The following is a 20,447-nucleotide window of genomic DNA, read 5'->3' as shown; positions in this document are numbered from 1 at the left end:
TGGACCCCTTCTTTTTATCTTATACACCACTCCACTTGAATCAATTAATGCACATGGTCTAAACTGCATGTTCTATGCAGTTGATAGATACACAGCTGTATTTGGATTTTGCACCCTGTAATCTTCAATGTCTAAAATCTCTGCATGTTTGAAAGATACTGTATACACACATCATTATCAAATCATCTGCAACTTAACATACAGAAGACAGAGCTTATCCATATTACATCACGATTCCGAAAATCTCTGCAATTGTAATCATATTCTGTATTAGATCTTAAGCCATCCTCTTGAAGTTCGAAATCTTGGGGTTTACATGGATTCCCACTTGCTGACATCAATGACATCTGTTGTTCAGCTATGGTTGGGATTAGGAAGATTGGTCTAATTCGTAGGTTTCTAGATAGGGAAACAACTACACGACTTGGGCATGCCTTTATATCATTACGTCTGGAATACTGTAACAGTATTCATGTCGCACTGCTCAAGACCCTGCTTAGGAAGTTACAGATGTTACAAAACAGTGCTGCCCGTCCAATGTTCAGAACTAAGCGAAGAGACCACGTAACATCTATTTTGCATGAACTGCACTGGCTAGATATTGCTGCTCACATCTCTTCATGGCCTTGCACTGAGGTACATTGACAACGTTCTCACTCCACAATCCTCTTGTCGCAGTCTTTGTTCCTATTCTAAGAATCGTCTTGTTCCAGCTAAAGTGAAGCCCATCTCATATGGTCACCGTGCATTATCATATGCTGCTCCTATGCTTTGGAATTTTCTTCCAAACTGCATTATTAGATGCACAGTCAGTGGTTTTTTTTAAGAGGCTTCTTAAAACATACTTGTTTAATAAAGCAATTTTTTCATGCCACCTAGATTGTTTTAGTTCTAGTTCTAGTAGGGCAGGATGCGCCTGTGCTGACCGAGGTTCAATTAGACCGATCCCTGGTTAGCGACGCGGGCGTATCCTCTTACTTCGGTTTGGGTTTTTTTTTGCCATGGTTGGAATTCCTTTAATCGTATTAGTTTATGCACAGCGCTTAGAGGTTTCACAATATTAGGCGCTATATAAATCCAGGATATTATTATCATGCATATAACTTTATTGATTTTGTAAGAATCTTTCTTTATTTATTCTTTCTTTAGCATTATTTTGTCCTGTCAATTATCTTGAGATCAGTTTCATCTAGCTGCATCAATTTTTCAAATTTATTTTTTATGAAATAAGAGTATGTTTCAGGCAATTTTAGGGGTTTAAAAAACGGTGCACATCAAAAGTGACAGGCTACGCACGTGTAACAAAATGGTGAAAATATACTCAATTTTAAAATTAATATAGATCGTCAGAACCACTGCACACGTGACATTGTGAGCATGCAGTGTCGTGAGCTTTAAAGCCATGTGAGCACAATTGGCCAATCACAACGCCGGATATGGCATTCGTTGTTAAGAAAAATATTTGATTTCGTATGTATGATTCTAGAATACATAAAGGTTAAATTTAATCGATAAAATATTTGTTAAAATTTTTTTTTTGTCAACATGATTTTACCTATTCTAGGCTGTATCTGAGTTCGGGGATTACGTGACAAGTGACTGGTTTGGCTTGTCCGTGCCACATTTGCGTAACCAAGATCCTATCTTTCATATATATTAGTGTATAAATTATATGCATGATTTATAATGAAATCTGAAGAAAAAGTAACTTATGTCTTTATTATTATGTAACAACGGTGGTTTATGACATATACAAGGAGGAATCTTTTTTTTTAATTCGAGTGGCTCGCTTACCAAGATCCTATCTTTTATACATATTAGTGTATAAATTATATGCAAAAAACAACTTTACAATGTAAACTGTGTGTTTGTCATGAATGTATACATAGTTCTATCTGCTTAAACACAAGGCATTGGAATGTTGATTTTTGTGTCTAAACACCTTGACTTTTAACGCCTGCTGTGAGTCTGAACATACCAGCTGAACAAACACAGCTAAAATTAACTCCCTTCTCAACCCCTGAGGATAAAACCATGAACACGACATAGATGGGAATAGGGAAGGGCACCACACACTGACAAAGTCCGCCCACTAGTAGAGTTTTGTAGACAAAAAAAGAAACAAAAAAATACAAGAAAGTAAGAAATTTGAAAAAAAGGGCAATAACATTATGAGGTTTCCACTGTTAAAAAAATATAATATTGTGACAAAAACATTAACAACGACCTTTCATACAGGCATGTTTACATGTTTCAGGATTTGACTGATTTGTTGTTGAGTAATATAAATGACATTTACATGAACATAATTGGGTTCAACATTACAAGTGCCTGAATTCAACCATTATGAACCTATACTTAATCAATGGATTACTATATAATTGTACATATATCAGGCAAACAATAATAAATATAATCTCTTCATGGTTGTTTTTGTTTCTGTTTCTCCAATCTTGTCTATATAGGGGGCCTGTTGCTGCTGCAACTGCTTAAAATACGGTATAAAATATTTTTTATACCATATTTTTTAGTACCCCATTTCTGATAACAATACTTCTTGGGTGGTCGTGTTAAAATTCATCCTTTTTTAACCCAAACTGCCATTCGTGAGCCGGAAGTCTGTGGCTATGTTCAGACCCATGGCGTTTTAGCGTACAACGTTACTAGCAAGGTCACATTACAAACCGCAGAGAAAAAAATGAGGTGTTCAGACCCATATAGCGTACGATTATCGTTACAACGGAAGTGCGTCACTCAGGTGGTTTCTAGTTGCATATTCATGTGCTCTTACCCACGTGTTTTCATCGTTATTTCCACTGTATATAGGCCTAGATCTCAGCCCTACAATTATGACAAAATTTTCCGTAAATAAAACATACCTCAGCATTTATTTAAGAAAAATATAGTAAAGCCAAATTTCTGTTTCTATTGTTTTATTTTGTAGTAAAAAACATTTTCCTCAGGCTCTTGTGTTACGAAAATAAAGCAGGCCTCCTAATGATGAAGATGGAGATTGTGTTAACCACATGGGTGGAAAAAATTGATTGTGATTAGTCCAGACTAGTCAGTTAAAAAAAACCCCCTTAACTTGCTAATAAAAAAGACACAGCTCCCCTTGTTTGTTTACTGATTTTTTTTAGGAGTTAGGGGGTTTTCAGCATTAAACTTGTCATCCAGTCTAGTCTGCCTTGTATAAATAAGTCACTTGATGTCCGACCACGCTAGTTTTTAGCTTGAATGAAATGCGTGAATGGCTCTTAGCTAGGCCTAAGGGGAAGGGATCGTAGTCACCATGTTTAAATACAAGGTGCATTTATTTATGTCATTTGTTAGAAAATATAATGGTAATCAGTTGATGTAGTTTGTAGCCTACAGTTGTATTTATAGCCTAGTTAGGCCTTATTTATTCTGGCCTTTTTGTTGTTGAAATCCATCTCTCACACATTGACGATAAAGATGTCAGCCTAGGTCAAACCTTGTTTCGCGTCATAACAGGAAACGTTCTGATTGGATACAACGTTGACTTACAGTGTAGCGTCGTACGCTAAAACGGTAGTATCAACCGTTTTCCACTACAATGTTACAACAGTTGTACAACGCGTTGTACGCTAATCCCCAACTGTACAGACACACATTCTTTTAGCGTTGTACGCTAAAACTGTCTAACGCCATGGGTCTGAACAGGGCCTAAGTTTGACCTAAGTATACTAAGCATGCGCACTGTAACTCCACTCTCGAGGAATTCCCACACATATGTACTTGTATTGTCCGCTTTCCCGATAACATGGTCCATAACATGACCGTCGTAGTTTTAATTGATTTCACTATTTGGTTAATAATTAAAAGTCGCAATAAAGGAAGTTTTACACCTCACTTTTAACAGCCTATTGATAGAGATATAGTGAGACTTACAACTATGGCCCGATCTCCCAATATCCGGTCCAAAACATCGTAATGGGGACAAGTAATTCGGCTTTGAGTTTACTTGCTTGCAAGTCTATTCCGTACTCCTGCTTTATTTTTTTAGAAATGTCTTTATAAATGTGGTTGTCCCTTTTATTACCTTTTAGTCGGCCGGACATTTTAGAGTAAAAAAATACCGTATTAAATACGGTATTTACTTGGCAGCAGAAACAGGGCCAGGGAGGCTGGTTTCTAATCATAAGTTGCCATATGATATGCACATGCTAAAGTCAACTGGTAACGTCAAATTTTAGAACTTTTTTGTTGTTCAGGAATATCCACTTAATCGAAAGGTTTACAATGAATAATATGTGGATACGAGTATCAGTCGACTACGATCCTTGTGGACGTGTACTTTGTATAAGTTCACTCAAATCGAAAAGTTACTATGTGTCTGTGTGGGTGTGTTGGAGTTGCATGTACATCAAATTAGACTTAGATTTCAAGTATCTAGAGGTGTGAATAAGATGTGGGATTAAGGTATTACACTGTAATATTACCAACCGTCTAAATATATTTAATACTGACCTAGAAAACATCAATGTTTTACAAAGGTCACATTCACTGAGCAAATGGAACATTAAGTCACAGATCTTCTTTATGGACAAGTGTTGAAAAGGAAGACACATAATGATTAATAAATATAAGATATGATGTAAGTTTATGTTAGCCACATTCACAAAAGATTTTATCGTGCTTTCGTATTGTGATATTGAATATCACGTTAATAAGAGCGTTCACTTAGAATTTAACATCGTGAAGTATGATAATGAGGTGCACTGATGCGCAAAAGGCCAAACACACATGTTCAGAGCACATGTGGGAAGGGATTGTTGATTTGTTTTTTTAGTGTGGGCCTCTATGTACTAGCTAGCCAGCTTCATATAAATGTCCATATGTTAACAAATTTATGAAATGTTATGTTAACACGCAAACGCAACATGCACATACGTTAAAATATAAACACCGACAATTATAATGCCATCCTATGTCATGAATTTAAATATGTTTACAGTGCTGAACTGTACCCATTTTGTGTCATAGAGCATCAGTATTTACGGATTACACTGTATGTGATATGATTAGAAATTTCAAATATGCGTACTCGCGTAATTTTTTGCATAGCACGCCATTATTATCTTGTCCAAAGTTGCTTCACATTATGAAATACACTTTTGTAAAGTTTCATTGAAAAATAAATTTTTGTTCAGAATTTATGAGTGATTTGTGCAATGCAAACTATGAAGGCTATACTTGTCGGCACCTTTATCAACGTATTGATGAACACAGTAAAGGCACCATAGGAGAGCATTTAATGCAACATAATATATATTGAAACTTTTAATCATTTCAGGATACTGTCTAAGTGCAAATCCAAATTTGATTGTTTAATTAAGGAAATGCTTTGGATCAAAGAACTGAAACCTACACTTAATAAACAAACCGATTCAGTCAAAGCTAAATTGTTTATTAATTAAGAAGGAGGAGCATAATAAATTAAGTTCTTAGTAATAGCTAGGTTCACATTCAGAAATTAACGCGAGTTTCTTTATCATGATGTTCTATGTGAACCTGCAGGAAGCCGTTAACGTGATCTTGTTTATCACGTTAATTCCGGCTAACATGCTCTCGGAGAACCTGTTAATTATCATGATCTTACGAAGTTATCATGATATATTAGACACCGTTATATGCAGAGACGAAATTCAACCAATCAGCGCTTGGTTATTTACTGCGTAATCGGCCACCTACCGGAAGACGTCACCATTGTTGTTGCTTTGATTTCTTTGACCGCCAGATTCAACAAGTTTTTTTGCTTTGAAGATAGTTAAATTGCTTAGGTTTAACCCACTATATCGTTTCGGACATCATACATCAAGTTAGTTAGACGATTAAAGAATGAAATACCGAAATCGAAATCGGGAGAACGAACCAGAAATTAATGTGAAACAGCCAGGACAATTTCAAAAGCTAGCCTAGACCGTCAAACCCACACTAGATCCACCACAAAGGCATGCACGACCTTACGAAAAGGCTGACACTTTTATTATATACTATTTGCATGCACGCCGCAACTTGCCTTTATTTTGTAAACTATTGATTTTTAACCACGAAGTAAAACATGTATTGTATGTAAACGGTGGGGGTAAGGCCTACTTACTAACTATTCTAGACCTATATATGCATATTAAATATTGTTGTCATGAATTTCAGTAACATACATTAAAATTAAAGTACTGTAATGTACTAATAAAATATTTGATGTAGTACAGTTGTGGTGTGATTTAATAGACCAATGAATTATGGACTAAAAAATATGTCAGCCTGGTGAATAAATTCGTCCACGTTCAATCCGTCATGCAAATAGAGAGTGTACGGTGGAATGTTTGTTTGTGTAAATAAATCACAAACTCCATTTTCAAACAAGATGAGATTTTTATAGTTAAAATCATGTGTTTTGAAACCTAAAGTTCTGAAAAATTATGGAGTTAATAAATATCATTGATTTTGAACGTTCTTTATTACTGCTGAAATTGTAACAACATCGGAAAGGTAAGCGCGAGTGAGGTGAAATTACAGACGGGCCAGGTTTGTTTTCAAATTAATTTACGCTTGCTACTTAGGCCTACTTTTTGATACGAAATATTTGCGCTACTAAGCGGATAACTAATAACATCCTCACAATATTTCATATCTTAAAACCCGAACAGACGCTAATTAATAGCCTCTCTTTAGCCAGCCATATATCGGCCCAAAAGTGGGAAGAATCATCCCATTCAACTAGTTATAGTAATTTAGGCCTATTAAGAAAAATATGTATTTGGTGTTTGGAAAAAATGGTGCTGAAGATTATATTTGGAAGGAGTGGCGAGCATGAGTGGGAATTTGGCCAAAATACTTGGTGTTCGATCCTGGCTACGGCCCTGATGAGGAGTTGTGGCGCAGTGTGTTGGACAATTATAGATTATTGATCGTGAGATTGAATTCAAAGCTTGCCACATTGCTTGTATATTTAGGCAAGATCCTTTAATAATAACAGGATATTTGTTCTTCTTTGGTCTAATAATTTAAGGGGAAACGACTATTTTTGTCACACGATAGACATTAGCCATGGCCTACATCTTTGTCATTAAATTCAAAGGAAGCGAAAGGTTTTGTGTTGCTTATATTTTACCGTAAAATGGCACCTAACTTTTTTGGATTCAGCATCTGAAGAATAACAAAATTAGCTAAAAAAAATCTATTTTGGCACAAATATCGAGCTGGAAGACATAACAATCCTTACTACAGTATTACCAAAAAAAAAAAAAACAACTGTAGGCCTACTTTAATGTTTCACATTCTTTGAATGGAAAGGATATTTTCATTAACTGAAACTTTTTCATTCAACTCGTCAGTTTGCCAATATAATTAATAATAATAAATTATTTTTACAGATTTACAATTGAGGATTGGCTGTAAACAAAAATAGATAGCTAGCTTTAGTTGCATAACCATTTGTACAATTGTGATCTGTGGAGCACGATGTCATTGAGATCAACCAATCAGAAAGAAGACGTGCCTTTACTGACAAATGGATCACACTAAAAGGTCAAGAGAAGTAGGTCAACCATTCTTATACAAGATTTATATCACATAATTTCTTAACAAGAGGTCACGCTCTTCAAAATAATGCAAACACAAAAATACACTTACAGTACTACAGTAATACTATCGTATTCACTTCCTTTTAGAAAGACAGAAACACTTAAAAACATTATTTTTAACTATATACAAAATTTTAAGTTGTCAACGTACCATAAACTTAAGGTCTGTGTTTAAAATCCAAATAAATCTAGATATATCTGGATTATCATCAATAGGCTCAGCAACCCAACCACCTGGTCCATTTTCTCCACTGAAAAGTAAAACAGCACTTCAAATATTATTGACCTATTAGATTTAAAATATAGTGTTTGACTGGGACACCGTGTAACAAACAGTAACAGTTTACATAGCATCTCACAACTTACGGATATGATATCCACGGATATGATATCCGCCGTCTTTGCGGATACAATGTATCCAAACTATAAAGCCTTATGTGTGGTTATGAACTCATCTTGTCAGCGAGAGGTCGCAGGTTCCAGTCCTATCAAAGGCATTTTTTCACATGATCAATATAATTTAAGGGACTTATATTGCAAAACCATTTTGATTAAATTTATCTTATAACTTCAGTGTTAACAGCATTTTGATTTGTTATAATTATATATGTTAATAGGCATACTATTTAGTACACTATACTAAACATTCCTTTCAAAAAGTAAGTCTATATTGATTGATACATTTATGTATTATTAGGTGATCATTTAGAATAAAATGATCACCTATTGTTATTGTATGAAATCTTTATTGTTATTATTTATTTCTCTCTGTACAAATTTGTGTAAACAAATTATCTCAAAAAGTTAAATATAAATGATCACAAATTTTTTTTATTATTAGGTGATCATTTAGAATAAAATGATCACCTATTGTTATTGTATGAAATCTTTATTAGGTGATCATTTAGAATAAAATGATCACCTATTGTTATTGCATGAAATCTTTTTCTCTCTGTACAAATTTGTGTAACAATTATCTCAAAAAGTTAAATGTCAATGATCACAAATTTTTCACAATGTCTTTCAAATACTTTAACTTAATCCTAATAAGCTTTACAGCATGATCACTCAACAGTGACGTCATTTGTACGCCATTTTGTGAAATCACATTATCAATCATATCTCCATAACTCGTCATAAAATCAATAAAATTCACTATATATATTTTGAGGTTATATTTTCACCCCTGTATGTTTGTGTGTTTGTGTGTGTGTGTGTCTGTGAACAGCCTGAAAGCTACAGTTTGTATCCGATTCTCACCAAATTTGGCCACAATGATCTATGCCCCAATAGCTCGGACGAGTTCGAATTTGAGGGGAAAAGGTCATAGGTCAAGGTCACAACTAACAAAAAACTATTTTACTGCCTAGAGACCACAGTTTTTATCCGATTCTCACCAAACTTAGCCGCAATGATCCATGACTCAACATATAATTGTGGTTAAAATTTGAAGGGTCAGGGTCAAAGATCAAGGTTCACAAAAAAAAAAAGGGATAAAAAAATGATAATAAATAATAAACCTCAGCAGGACTTGAACCAGCGATCTCAACTGTGAGAGGCTGGATACATAACCATTACACCAAACTGTCATCCACAACTTTGTAGTGTGCAGTTAGCCTATTTACACTTAGAAATAATATAAAAAAATTTAAACAAATATATATATATTTTTCGGGGACATTTTACAGTAGGGGGAGGTTTGTACTCTCAGAGTACCCTCTAGTTATAACTTATTATGAAAGCTGATGAAATGTAGATATGAATTTTTATACAAATTAAGCCCATCGGATGTTGTGACATTATCATATGGCCAGTTAAACTAAAAGTAAATTTCTTTAGTCAAAGTTAATACACACTTCAAAGAGCGCGCACCGCACTTCTATGCCAAATTTTTTTTCAAATCTAATATTTATTTGCTCAATTCATTATCTTTCGAAATTGTCATCTTCAAGTATATTTTGATTATTTCATCAAACCAAAAAATTAGAACATGATGCGTGTCCCATAATTTTAACTATGCTACACTGTATATAGGTATATAGTATATACTGTATAAATTCTATATGGCATATAATGCCATATAATAACTCAGCACTATTAAAGCGTTTAATGCATCAGGTCATAGGATGGCATACATAAACATTTATCAATCGAATGTTAATGTACGTGCATGTTTTTAAAAATTTTATGTCAGTAAAATGTTAAAGATGATCACCTATAATTCGTCAAAGTGACAAATTAAATTCTAGGTATTAATATTATTATTCAAGGTTTTAAAAAGAAAATATCGTACTCGGAGCACAAGGCTGAATTAAAATAATATAAAAATATCAATAAAAAAGTTAAAAACATACAGACATCAGAAGCACTATACAAAAAACAGAGAAAAACACCCAAAAATCCACAATAAAACTTAACAAATTAGCATACTTTGTATTACGTCTGTTTAATGTATTACTATAGTAATACATTAAACAATTTATTTCACATTATTATTTAATATTTTAACCATGTACAGAATGGGATTCTGACTATGCCGTTTGGTACGGACAAAAGGCAGACAATATAACAAGTTAGCATTTTTGAGGGAGGTTCAACTATATTCAAATCTAAAATTTGGAAACCAGCTACAGAATTCATTAGATTTCAGGACTAACCTGGCAAATTTGATAAAGTATATCTTCACATCTTTTCATTAATTTGTCAATCTTACATTCAGTGAGAGCCATATTATAGATTTGTACAGTTAAATCCCAATTCCCAATACGCTCTAAAGGCCGAGTTCCGAGTAAGGCCTCACCCAATAACATAACAATAACCACTAATGTAACATCTGAGACAACAATCAAAGAGATTCGCACTTGCCAACAGTTTTCAAGTCTTGTACCTCTTTGTAATGCATGCGGATTGGCAATTTGACCAAGGAATCTCGTGAATGAAATTACACTGATGAATGCCCAAAAAGTCATGCAAATGCACGTAATATACCCCTGGTTAATTAAGGTAAGGCAATGACATTGGGCTTTCACTATGCAAAATATATTGAGTATTAATACATAGTGTATTTCTTTTTCAAATGAAAAATAATTACATGCAGAACAAAATGTACATATTTAGCTATTATAAAAGGTTTCCCTATTTAGCTTGTTACGTCCTTGCATTGCGTCCTAATGGGAACCAAGCTTTATAGGTAACATGTTTGTGGCGACAAATAAATACAAAATTTTCCATCTTTGAATATTTCTGTGGATATATTACTTTGAATCTCTAAGGCCTAGGGACTTTTCGATCCACGACTTTAACCTTAACTTTAAACGATGACGTCACAATGAATAATTATTGGTAGCGGTTTAGGTTAAGGTAATTACTTTATGAAAAATAGATTTCGATTAAACACCTAACCTTATGACGTCAGTGTCAGAGTTTAAAAACAGGGTGGAAATTGCCCATGTGTTTTTGTGCCTGTGTGATGCGATACCATGGTTCTAAAATTTGCGATGTGTAATGTTTAAAAACAGCTAGTATTTATATGACAAATACGAAGAAAACAGATATGGCAACTATTTATGAGATAAGTTTATTCATTTGTTATTTAAAATATATGATTTAAATATACTTACATTTGTAATTCTCGGTTTCAAAATAATTAGGCCGCGAGAGTATAGCTGTATTGTACGGCACAATGTTGTCTCCATTGCTATAAAGCCAGACGATGTAAAGTCAAGTCGCAATAACTATGGTGGCTAGAAATTTTGCCTTTTGTAGGGACATTGTATATTCAACTAGCATAGGCCTATTAGTTTTAATCTGGAACACATAACTGTACAGCAAATCATAATAAAACAGTCTCACCTCATTCGAGTCAGGCACAGCACACGTCGCTTGTCTTGGTTTATGTAATCTATATATAAATTTATGTAAGGGCAAAATTTGGTAAATCGCGCCTTATTTCTAGAATGAAATTAATTTTACGCAATTTGAAATTTTAAATGTGCATGCGTGCGCACGTAACTTCTTGTGAAACATTTTTAGTGCACAAAAAGTTGACCCTTGATAAGAATTAACCTTTCGCCAAGTGTCAATAAAAAATACTTTTAATTTTTAACCTATTAATCGTTGAAATTCATAAAATCGCGTGTAAATTACGTTGCGCAACTCTGACGTTATAAAATATTATGTTTGAAAGTTTTTGAGATAGGCGAGCTACAAAAAATGAAAGAAGAACTAGATAGGAACTCGTCAGGTTATCCGCACGACAAACACCACATACACGCTATACATATATGTAATGTTGCTCACAGAAAAAGATTATACCATTATTACCTGAAGAATATGTTGTTAGTGCAGAATTCTGTCTATTTTGTGTCATATAGTATATACAGCATACACAGTATATACTGTATACATACTACATAAAGTGTAGCATAGGTGAAATTACGGGACCCGCCTTTTATTCCAATTTTTAACATGATGACGTGAGCAACACGAAGATAGCAATTTCGGAAGAAAATAGTCTGAGCAACAACATATTAACACGTTGAAGAGATTCTAATACAAATGTAAATGCGCACTCTTTTAACCCTTTCACTGCTGAAGATATATTTAAGAAAAACATATGATATTTTAACAAACAAATACTAATTGAGATAATTGTGTAATTATTTTTGTGGTGTGTGATGGGCAAAGGGTTAGTCTACAGTTAGGTATAAAAAAAAAGTAATTTGCATATTGATGACGTTATTACAGGTATTTTGGATTTCGTGTTTTTTATCGAATCAATGATAAAAACTATATTTTCTATAAGAAATTCTTACTGGATATTGATGATACGTATAACAAAAAAAAAAATATAAAAAAAAATGAATTATTTTTATTGTTTTATAAAAATTATGCACAATTCAAAGTTTTGGGGCAAAATCGTGAAAATAATGACATTTTCCAAAAATTCACTATAGTACAAAAACTATTGTTTCAGAATTTTTTTTTTGCGTGTTGTGATAAACACGATGTTGCCCTATTGGGGGCGGGTAAATTTTGTTACTTTCGAAATGGCCACCATGACGCTACTCAAAACAACTTTCCAAGATAGAAATATTATTATATATACTATACTATATATAATATAATTATAGAGGGTGCATGATTGACAAGACGATAATACTACTATAGAGGGCCATTTTTTGCTGGAAAACATTTTTAATGCAAAAATATTCAAGTTCATCGAAAAAATATAGAGGGTGCTATATATTATAGGCAAATATGATTAAATCATTGTTTTGCCCATACCCGGTATTACCGGGTATATGCAGTGAAAGGGTTAAATGTGATGAACTTTGATGCAAAAGATGAAAACAACTTTTGTTATTCAACTGGCCATATGATGACGCCACAACATCCGATTGGCACAATTTGAACATGAATTTGTATCTACAATTTAATATCTTCCAAATCACGTTTTAATCAAGAGTATCACTTTTTATTCTAAAGAGCTATAACAGATGGAAATTTACTGTAAAGATGAAAATAGGTGACCCATGTTATTCAAATATTTTGACATGATATTTGTAACTCATGCGAAAGATAATTGATTGACCTAGGCAATATTAAAATCTGGGGGAAAATGGAATATGAATAAGCGAGATGCGCTATTTAAATGTGATGAGCTATAACGAAAGAGACAAAAATCATATATCTTATAATCGGGTGGCCATACGATGACATCATAACATCCGAGAGGTAAAAATTCTGCATGAATTCATATCTTATCTTCTTGCATAATAAGTCAATTGGGGTTCACTGTTGAGCTGAGGAGCTATAATAGATTCAAAATAGGCATAATTTTGACAATAATTTGTAACTTTTTCAACTAAAATGCATGCAAATTTCTAAGTCAACGTGTTCATATGACATCATTTTAATTTGAAATGATGGTAATCATTTTTAAAATGACTAGGAAAGGCTGGAAAATCATATTTCAACAGAAAAAACATGATTTTCATACAATGTACGCACCCATACACGTAAAATTGTTTGCGCGCGTGGGAATTTTGACATGTGTAAAATGTCATAAATTGCGTTTAAGTTGATTAGAAATTAATTTGGCGCATTTTGAAATTTTAAATACGGTTGTACGCATAACTTCTTGTAAAACATGCCATTTTTAGTGCACAAAAAGTTGACCCATCATATGAATTAAACTTTTACCAAGTGTCAATGAAAAATAACATTTGATTGCTAATCTATGATCGATTATAAAAATTCATTAAATCATTCAAAAATAGGAGGTGCACAACTTCACGTAAATGTCACATGTTGATAAAGTTATGAATTGTTATGTTTACAAGTTTTTGAGATATGCAAGACACAAAAATGGAGGAGAAAGAAAAAATCACTTTGACGAGTTAGTTATCTGCACGTCATACGTTGGAATATTGCACACAGAAAAGATTATGGCAATATGACCTGAACTGAAGAATATGATATGTTGTTAGTGCTGAATTCTGTCTATTTTTTGTCATATACTATATACAGTACACAGTATAATCTGTATACATATTACATACAGTGTAGAAGAGGTGAAATTTCGGGACCTGCCATTTATTCCAATTTTTAACATGGTGACGCTATCAAAATGAAACATGAAGATAGCAATTTCAGAAGGAAATTATCTCAGCAACAAAATATTAAATTTAAACTAGATTTGAACTCGTCACTTCGGACAAGTTAGGTTATCTGCAGCGCAAACGCCACATGCACGTCACACGTTAGAATATTGCGCACAGAAAAAAACGATTATGCCATTGAGAAAATGTTAGTGTGCTCTCTATTTTGTGTCACTTGTGCAGAATAGGTGAAAATAAGTGACCAAAGTTATTGACGCTTTTGAACATGATGACGTCATAACAAATTTAAAAATGGTAAATCATGCGAAAGATAATTGATTGACCTAGACAATATAAAAAAATGGGGGGAAATGGAATACGGATAAGTAGAGATGCGCTCTATTAAATGTGATGCGCTATGACGAAAGAGACAAAAATCCTATATTTTATATTCGAGTGGCCATACGATGACGTCACCATTTCCAGTTAGCCATATTGATGCATGATCCGATATCTACAACTCATCAACTTCCAGAATATGTAATTTAAAAAAAGTTAACCTCGTAGTTTAGAATCTATGACTGTTTAAAAAAAGGCATAATTTTGACGAATTTTTTAACTTTTTCATCAAAAAAGTGCACAAATTGTCCAATTCGACGTGCTCGTATGACGTGATTTTAAGTCGAAATTGTTTAAAAGTTGGTCAAATTACTAGAAAAGACTGGAAAAACATAAATCATGCAATAAAAGATGTTTTTAACGCTACGTGCGCACGCGGGTAAAAAAAATTTGCGCACGTGGGAATTTTTGACATGCTCAAAATGACATGAAACGCGTAGAAAGTTGATTAGAAATTGATTTTTCGCATTTTGTGAAACATGCCATAAGAAGAATGGGCCACTAATTTAAGAGCGCTCTAAACTGGTGGTGCGCTTGAGGTATATTCGAGACTACCAAATACAGATGCAGAAAATTATCTAGTCCTAAAAAGTGCGTATGCGAATATCAAGCGATATGATTTCAACATTGAGGTGTTCCGTTCAAAACTTATATCGAGTACCCCTAATCCTGGTGAGACTGGAAACCAATATGTGACTAGGTTAGAAAATTACCTTCTCCGATGGATAGAGTTAGAAGGCATTAGCTACAAAAAGTTCTTCCTCTAAGACATATAACAAACTACCCGTAGACCAGTCAACCTAACCTTCTAACCAACCACTTTTCACGCTGCTCTAGCCAGCTACGTCCCATGAGGACTACTAATTCAGAAGCTAAAGCAAGCAGCAGTTATAGTATCTAAGGTAGACAGTTTTGCGACTTTGTAAACGCGACTATTATTTATAGATCCTAGCTGCTGGACCCAAAAAACATCTGGGAAAATAGAGTGTATGAGGGCTCACAGTTGATTTTGGATTCTCGCCCTTTGATTGGTTGACGCGAATCAACAGACTGTTGTTGAAGAATTCACTTGTACTGCTGTGAAGTCACGTTGTCTCTACAGGGTATTCAGTTGCATTCCTATACAGGTTGAGGTCACACACACAGCACAATCAAAATTGACCACTTTTAAATGGGCATGTGATTCATAATTAAAGAACTATCTTTGATTTGTATGTATTTTTGCGATTAAAGGACATCTTTTTAATAATTCATCATAAATATATCTGAAGAAAGAACAATGATTAATTTTAAAATGTCGAGCGCCGTTTTTTGTAAGAAACATTTCTTGTTTATAATAGCCAACCGCAACAACGTTCTAAATACCAACCTACATTCAATAATAGGCCATCACCTTTTTTACGTAATGTAACATGTTTTGAATGTTATCAGACAGGTCACATCGTCAAAGATTGTCACAAGAAGAAATGTATAGAGCATGTGGTAAGATGGGTCACTTAGCCAAGAACTGTAGAACACATAGGCTGGGTACGTTACTGTGCAAGAGACGCTCCAGGTAAGGACGGAGCAGGATATCGGATGTCTCATGATTATGGTACCATAGATTGAATTTATGCAGGGTAACTTTGGGCAGTTACAAAAGGTTAGCATGGCTTGAATTCTATTAATGCTATAAAGATGCCTGTAGTAAAGGGGGTGATTGGTTCAACTATTGTTTCAGTTCTTGTAGTACGCAGAGACCTTGTAAATGATGACCAACTAACTGGTGAAATTACTAAATGTATACTAATAGACGGCACAGTACGTGAGACTCCTGTTGCTAAAATTCAGGTGAATACTTCTTATTACACAGGATCGGTAAGTGCACTTTGTATGAAAAGTCTGTTGTATGATCTTATTTTAGGTAATATACATGGCATGAGGGCACCTGATGATGCAGAGAAAGAATGGACTGTCGCTGCAGCATTGACCAGGTCCATGGGAAAGTATAAACCATTTCCTTTAAAAACTCATCACCAAAAGTTGAGAGTGGAAACGTAACCACCCAAGTCGTAGTACCAAAGGGGTATAGAACACAGGTCATGAAACATGAAAGCCTACTTGGAGGACATCAGGAAGCAGGTAAAACCACCCACAAAGTATTACAACATTTTTTTGGCCAGGTATTGTTGTTCATGCGAAACTTGCCAAAGATCATCAGATACTCTGTGGGCAGCCTCCATCCAGGAGAAATGGGCTTTCCGATCGACGATACAGGGCAGGGCAGGGAAGGGAAGCGTGTCCATAAGAAAAAACATATAGGCTTACGTCACTGTCTAAGCCGGCTGACACGTCCATTTCAGTATGTCTATTGAACGTCAGGTCAATACAGAATAAAACTAGTGATCTGTACGATTTCATTGAGTAACATAACTATGATGTCATAGTAATTACTGAAACCTGGCTTCATCACAATAAAGTTATTGAAACTGCCGTTACTCCAACTGACTACACTTTCATACATACCACTAGGGAAGGAAAGCGTGGTGGTGGAGTTGGAATACTTTTTAAATCGTATCTTGAATTTGAGTTTGTTGAGAACTGCACCACTGCGTATGAATGCTGTAAAGTGCTCTCCAAATCTTTTTATTTAAGGATCATCGTAGTTTACAGACCACCCTCATCTGACGTAAATGTTTTCATTGATGAGTTTTCAGCGTCGATCGACAGGTACCTCCACGAAAGCCGACCTACAATCCATCTTGGTGATTTCAACGTTCACCTAACTGATTCCCAGAACAGTAAATCTCGTAAAGTTATTGACATTTTCAATGACTATGATCTGGTCCAACATATCAATAATCCTACTCATCGGTCTGGGAACCTACTTGATCTAATAATTCTGATTGTAATACTCGCATATTTGATGTTAATAATCTTGGTTTTTTGTTTAGTGATCACTGTGTCATTGAGTGTAAAGTTAATGTAGACCGAATTATCAAAGAAGAAAATGGTCCACCTGCACAGTGCATTAGGCGTCGTGACATTAGGTCCATTGATCAGTTACATTTCTGTGAACGAGTTAAGGATTTTGAAAATGTTATAACTCATTAATTAATAGCATCTTTATCTGTATTCTTGATTTGTTTGCTCCGGAAAAAGAAATTCGTATCCGAGAAAGAAGTAAAAACAAATCTTGGTATAACAACAATCTCAGAGCATGTAAACAATTATTACGCAAACTTGAACGTCAGTGGCGAAAAACAAAATCTATTTCTGATAAGGATAAGTTTGGTAATCAACAAAGAATGTTCAATGCTAAATTACGCAATGCTAAATCAAAATTCATCTCTTCTAAAATTGTGATATTAGGAAATTATTTAATATTATTGATAAATTTTTTTAAAGGTAGTATTAAACAAGTCTTTCCGAGTAATTCCAATATTTTCCATCTGGCCGAACAATTTTCTGATTTTTTCCATAACAAGATTGCTACTATTCGCACTAATCTATCCCAAAACCCCACTGACCATGCTGTCGTTACTAACATAACTACTACTAACACTGCTACTCTCTGCTCATTTGACTGGGTTGACCCTATTCTGGTTGCTAAGCTAATTTCCTCCTCTTCTTCGGCGTTTTGTTCTCTTAACCCCATTCCCACTACACTTTTGAAGACTTGCAAAGAGGCTTTTGCCACCATACTTACTTCCCTTATTAATTTGTCCTTGTCCACTGGTATTTTTCCCGACCAGCTTAAATCGGCTGTCGTCATCCCCATCTTAAAAAAACCATCACTTGACCCAGAACAATTCCAAAACTTTAGACCTATCTCAAATTTACCTTTTCATGCCAAATTAATTGAGAAAGTTGTCTCCACACAGTTAATGTCATACCTTATTAATTTTAATTTGTTAGACCCATTCCAATCAGCATATAAAGCGAGTCACTGTACAGAAACAGCTCTTCTTAGGATACTGAATGACATAACAGTTGCTATGGACAGTAAGCAAGCAGTTGCCCTTGTAATGCTTGACTTATCTGCAGCCTTTGATACAGTTGACCACAAAATACTTTTTTGGCATTTCTGGCTTTGCTTTGAACTGGTTTATTTCATATCTTCAAAATCGTACACAATTCATTGAAATAAATGGTGTTAGATCTTCGCCTAAATCTATGGAATGCGGTGTCCCTCAAGGATCTATTCTTGGCTTGATTCTTTTTTCTTTATACGTATCTCCTTTATCCCAAATTATCAAACAAATGATCTGAATCTGAATACATCATTTTCTGTACTAATCATATCCATACTAAATTAGCACCCCATTCTATCACTATTGGCTCATCCCTCATACATGCTTCTCAATTAGTAACTAATCTTGGTATAAAACTTGACGAATCTGTAAACATGCAAGCACACATCAGTTACATAACTAAATCAGTTAACTTCTACCTTCGCAATATTGCACAAATTCGACGCTTTCTTTCTATTCGCTCCACATTCATGGTTTTATCTCCTCTCGTCTTGATTATTGCAATTCTCTGTTCTATGCCCTTCCGAATTTTCAAATTAATCGTCTTCAACGACTACAGAACTCGGCTGCTCGAATCACTATCTTCACTAACCGTCGCTCTCACATTACACCTGTTCTTCGAGAACTTCACTGGCTCCTCATTGACAATCGGATCAAATTTAAAATCTTGCTCCTTACATTTAAAGCACTTCTTTTTAACCAACCTGCTTACATCCGTCAATTAATCACCATTTATGTTACCTGGACGGACTCTTAGATCATCTGATGATTTCTTACTCTCTCTTCCACGCACAGCTACTAAAACCTTTGGTCATAGATCATTTTCTTTTGCAGCACCCACACTCTGGAATTCACTCCCCGCACAAATTAAACACTGGTCTTCTGTTGCCTTATTTAAAAAATTGCTCAAAACTTAATTTTTCGACCACTAACATGCATAGCGCCATTGATTTTGTACCTCGGTCTTTGAATTGACGCTTTATAAATTTTGATAATAATAATAATAAGAACCATTCAGAAAAATAAGGTACCTAAAGTTCCGTTGTGCAAACTGCCACTTATCGATGTTCCTTTTGACAAGATTGCCGTGGACCTTGTTGGACCTATTCATCCCATAACCAAAAGAAAGAATAGGTATATCTTAAGTATTGTCAATTACGCTACATGTTATCCAGAGGCAGTACCCCTTCCTAGTATCAAACCGAACGAGTTGCTGATACACTGGTAAAAGATTTCTCAAGTCTAGGAGTTCTTCGTGTAATGCTAACTGACCAGGGAGCTCAGTTTACCTCAGAGGTGATGGGACAGATAAGTAAACTTCTTTCAATTAAACAAATAACCACTACTCCTTATCACCCATCTGCAAACGGACTCAAACGGTACCATAAAACAAATGTTGAAACGAATGTGTCAGGAAAGACCAGTGACTGGGATAGATACCTAGAGCCGTTACTGTTTGCAATAAGAGAAGCACAACAAGAAAGTTTGAATGTTCTCCCTTCGAACTACCATACGGACGTAAGGTAATAAAAATTTGGAATAAAATTGTCTGAGGAACAACATATTAACAGAGAAGAATTTCAAATACGTAGAATATAGATGCGCGCTCTTTTAAATGTGATGATGCAAAATATGAATTAATATCTATTGATTTTGTCAGAATCTTTAATTAATATTTATAATAATGAAAGATAGGATCTTTCATACATACAATACAATAAAATAGCCAGTATCACAATGCGATTAAGGATCCCTCCACATATAATGTCATAAATCACCCTTTTTACATAATAATAATGACATAAGTTTCCTTTTTTTTACTT

At 34.5% G+C, this 20,447-nt stretch overlaps 1 protein-coding gene across 1 annotated transcript in view; it reads right to left on the bottom strand.

Moving 5' to 3' along the window:
* LOC144845665 (stAR-related lipid transfer protein 3-like) overlaps positions 1-20,447 on the bottom strand; it is a 160,893-nt gene that overhangs the window by 39,714 nt on the left and 100,732 nt on the right. The window contains exon 11 of the mRNA XM_078703097.1: positions 7,762-7,861. Coding sequence (XP_078559223.1) covers positions 7,762-7,861 — 100 coding nt within the window. The remainder of the gene's footprint in view (positions 1-7,761; positions 7,862-20,447) is intronic.

Source organism: Antedon bifida, chromosome 1, assembly GCF_963402885.1.
Source record: "Antedon bifida chromosome 1, ecAntBifi1.1, whole genome shotgun sequence".
Lineage (NCBI taxonomy): Eukaryota > Metazoa > Echinodermata > Crinoidea > Comatulida > Antedonidae > Antedon > Antedon bifida.
This window is presented reverse-complemented; position numbering and strand designations above follow the sequence as displayed.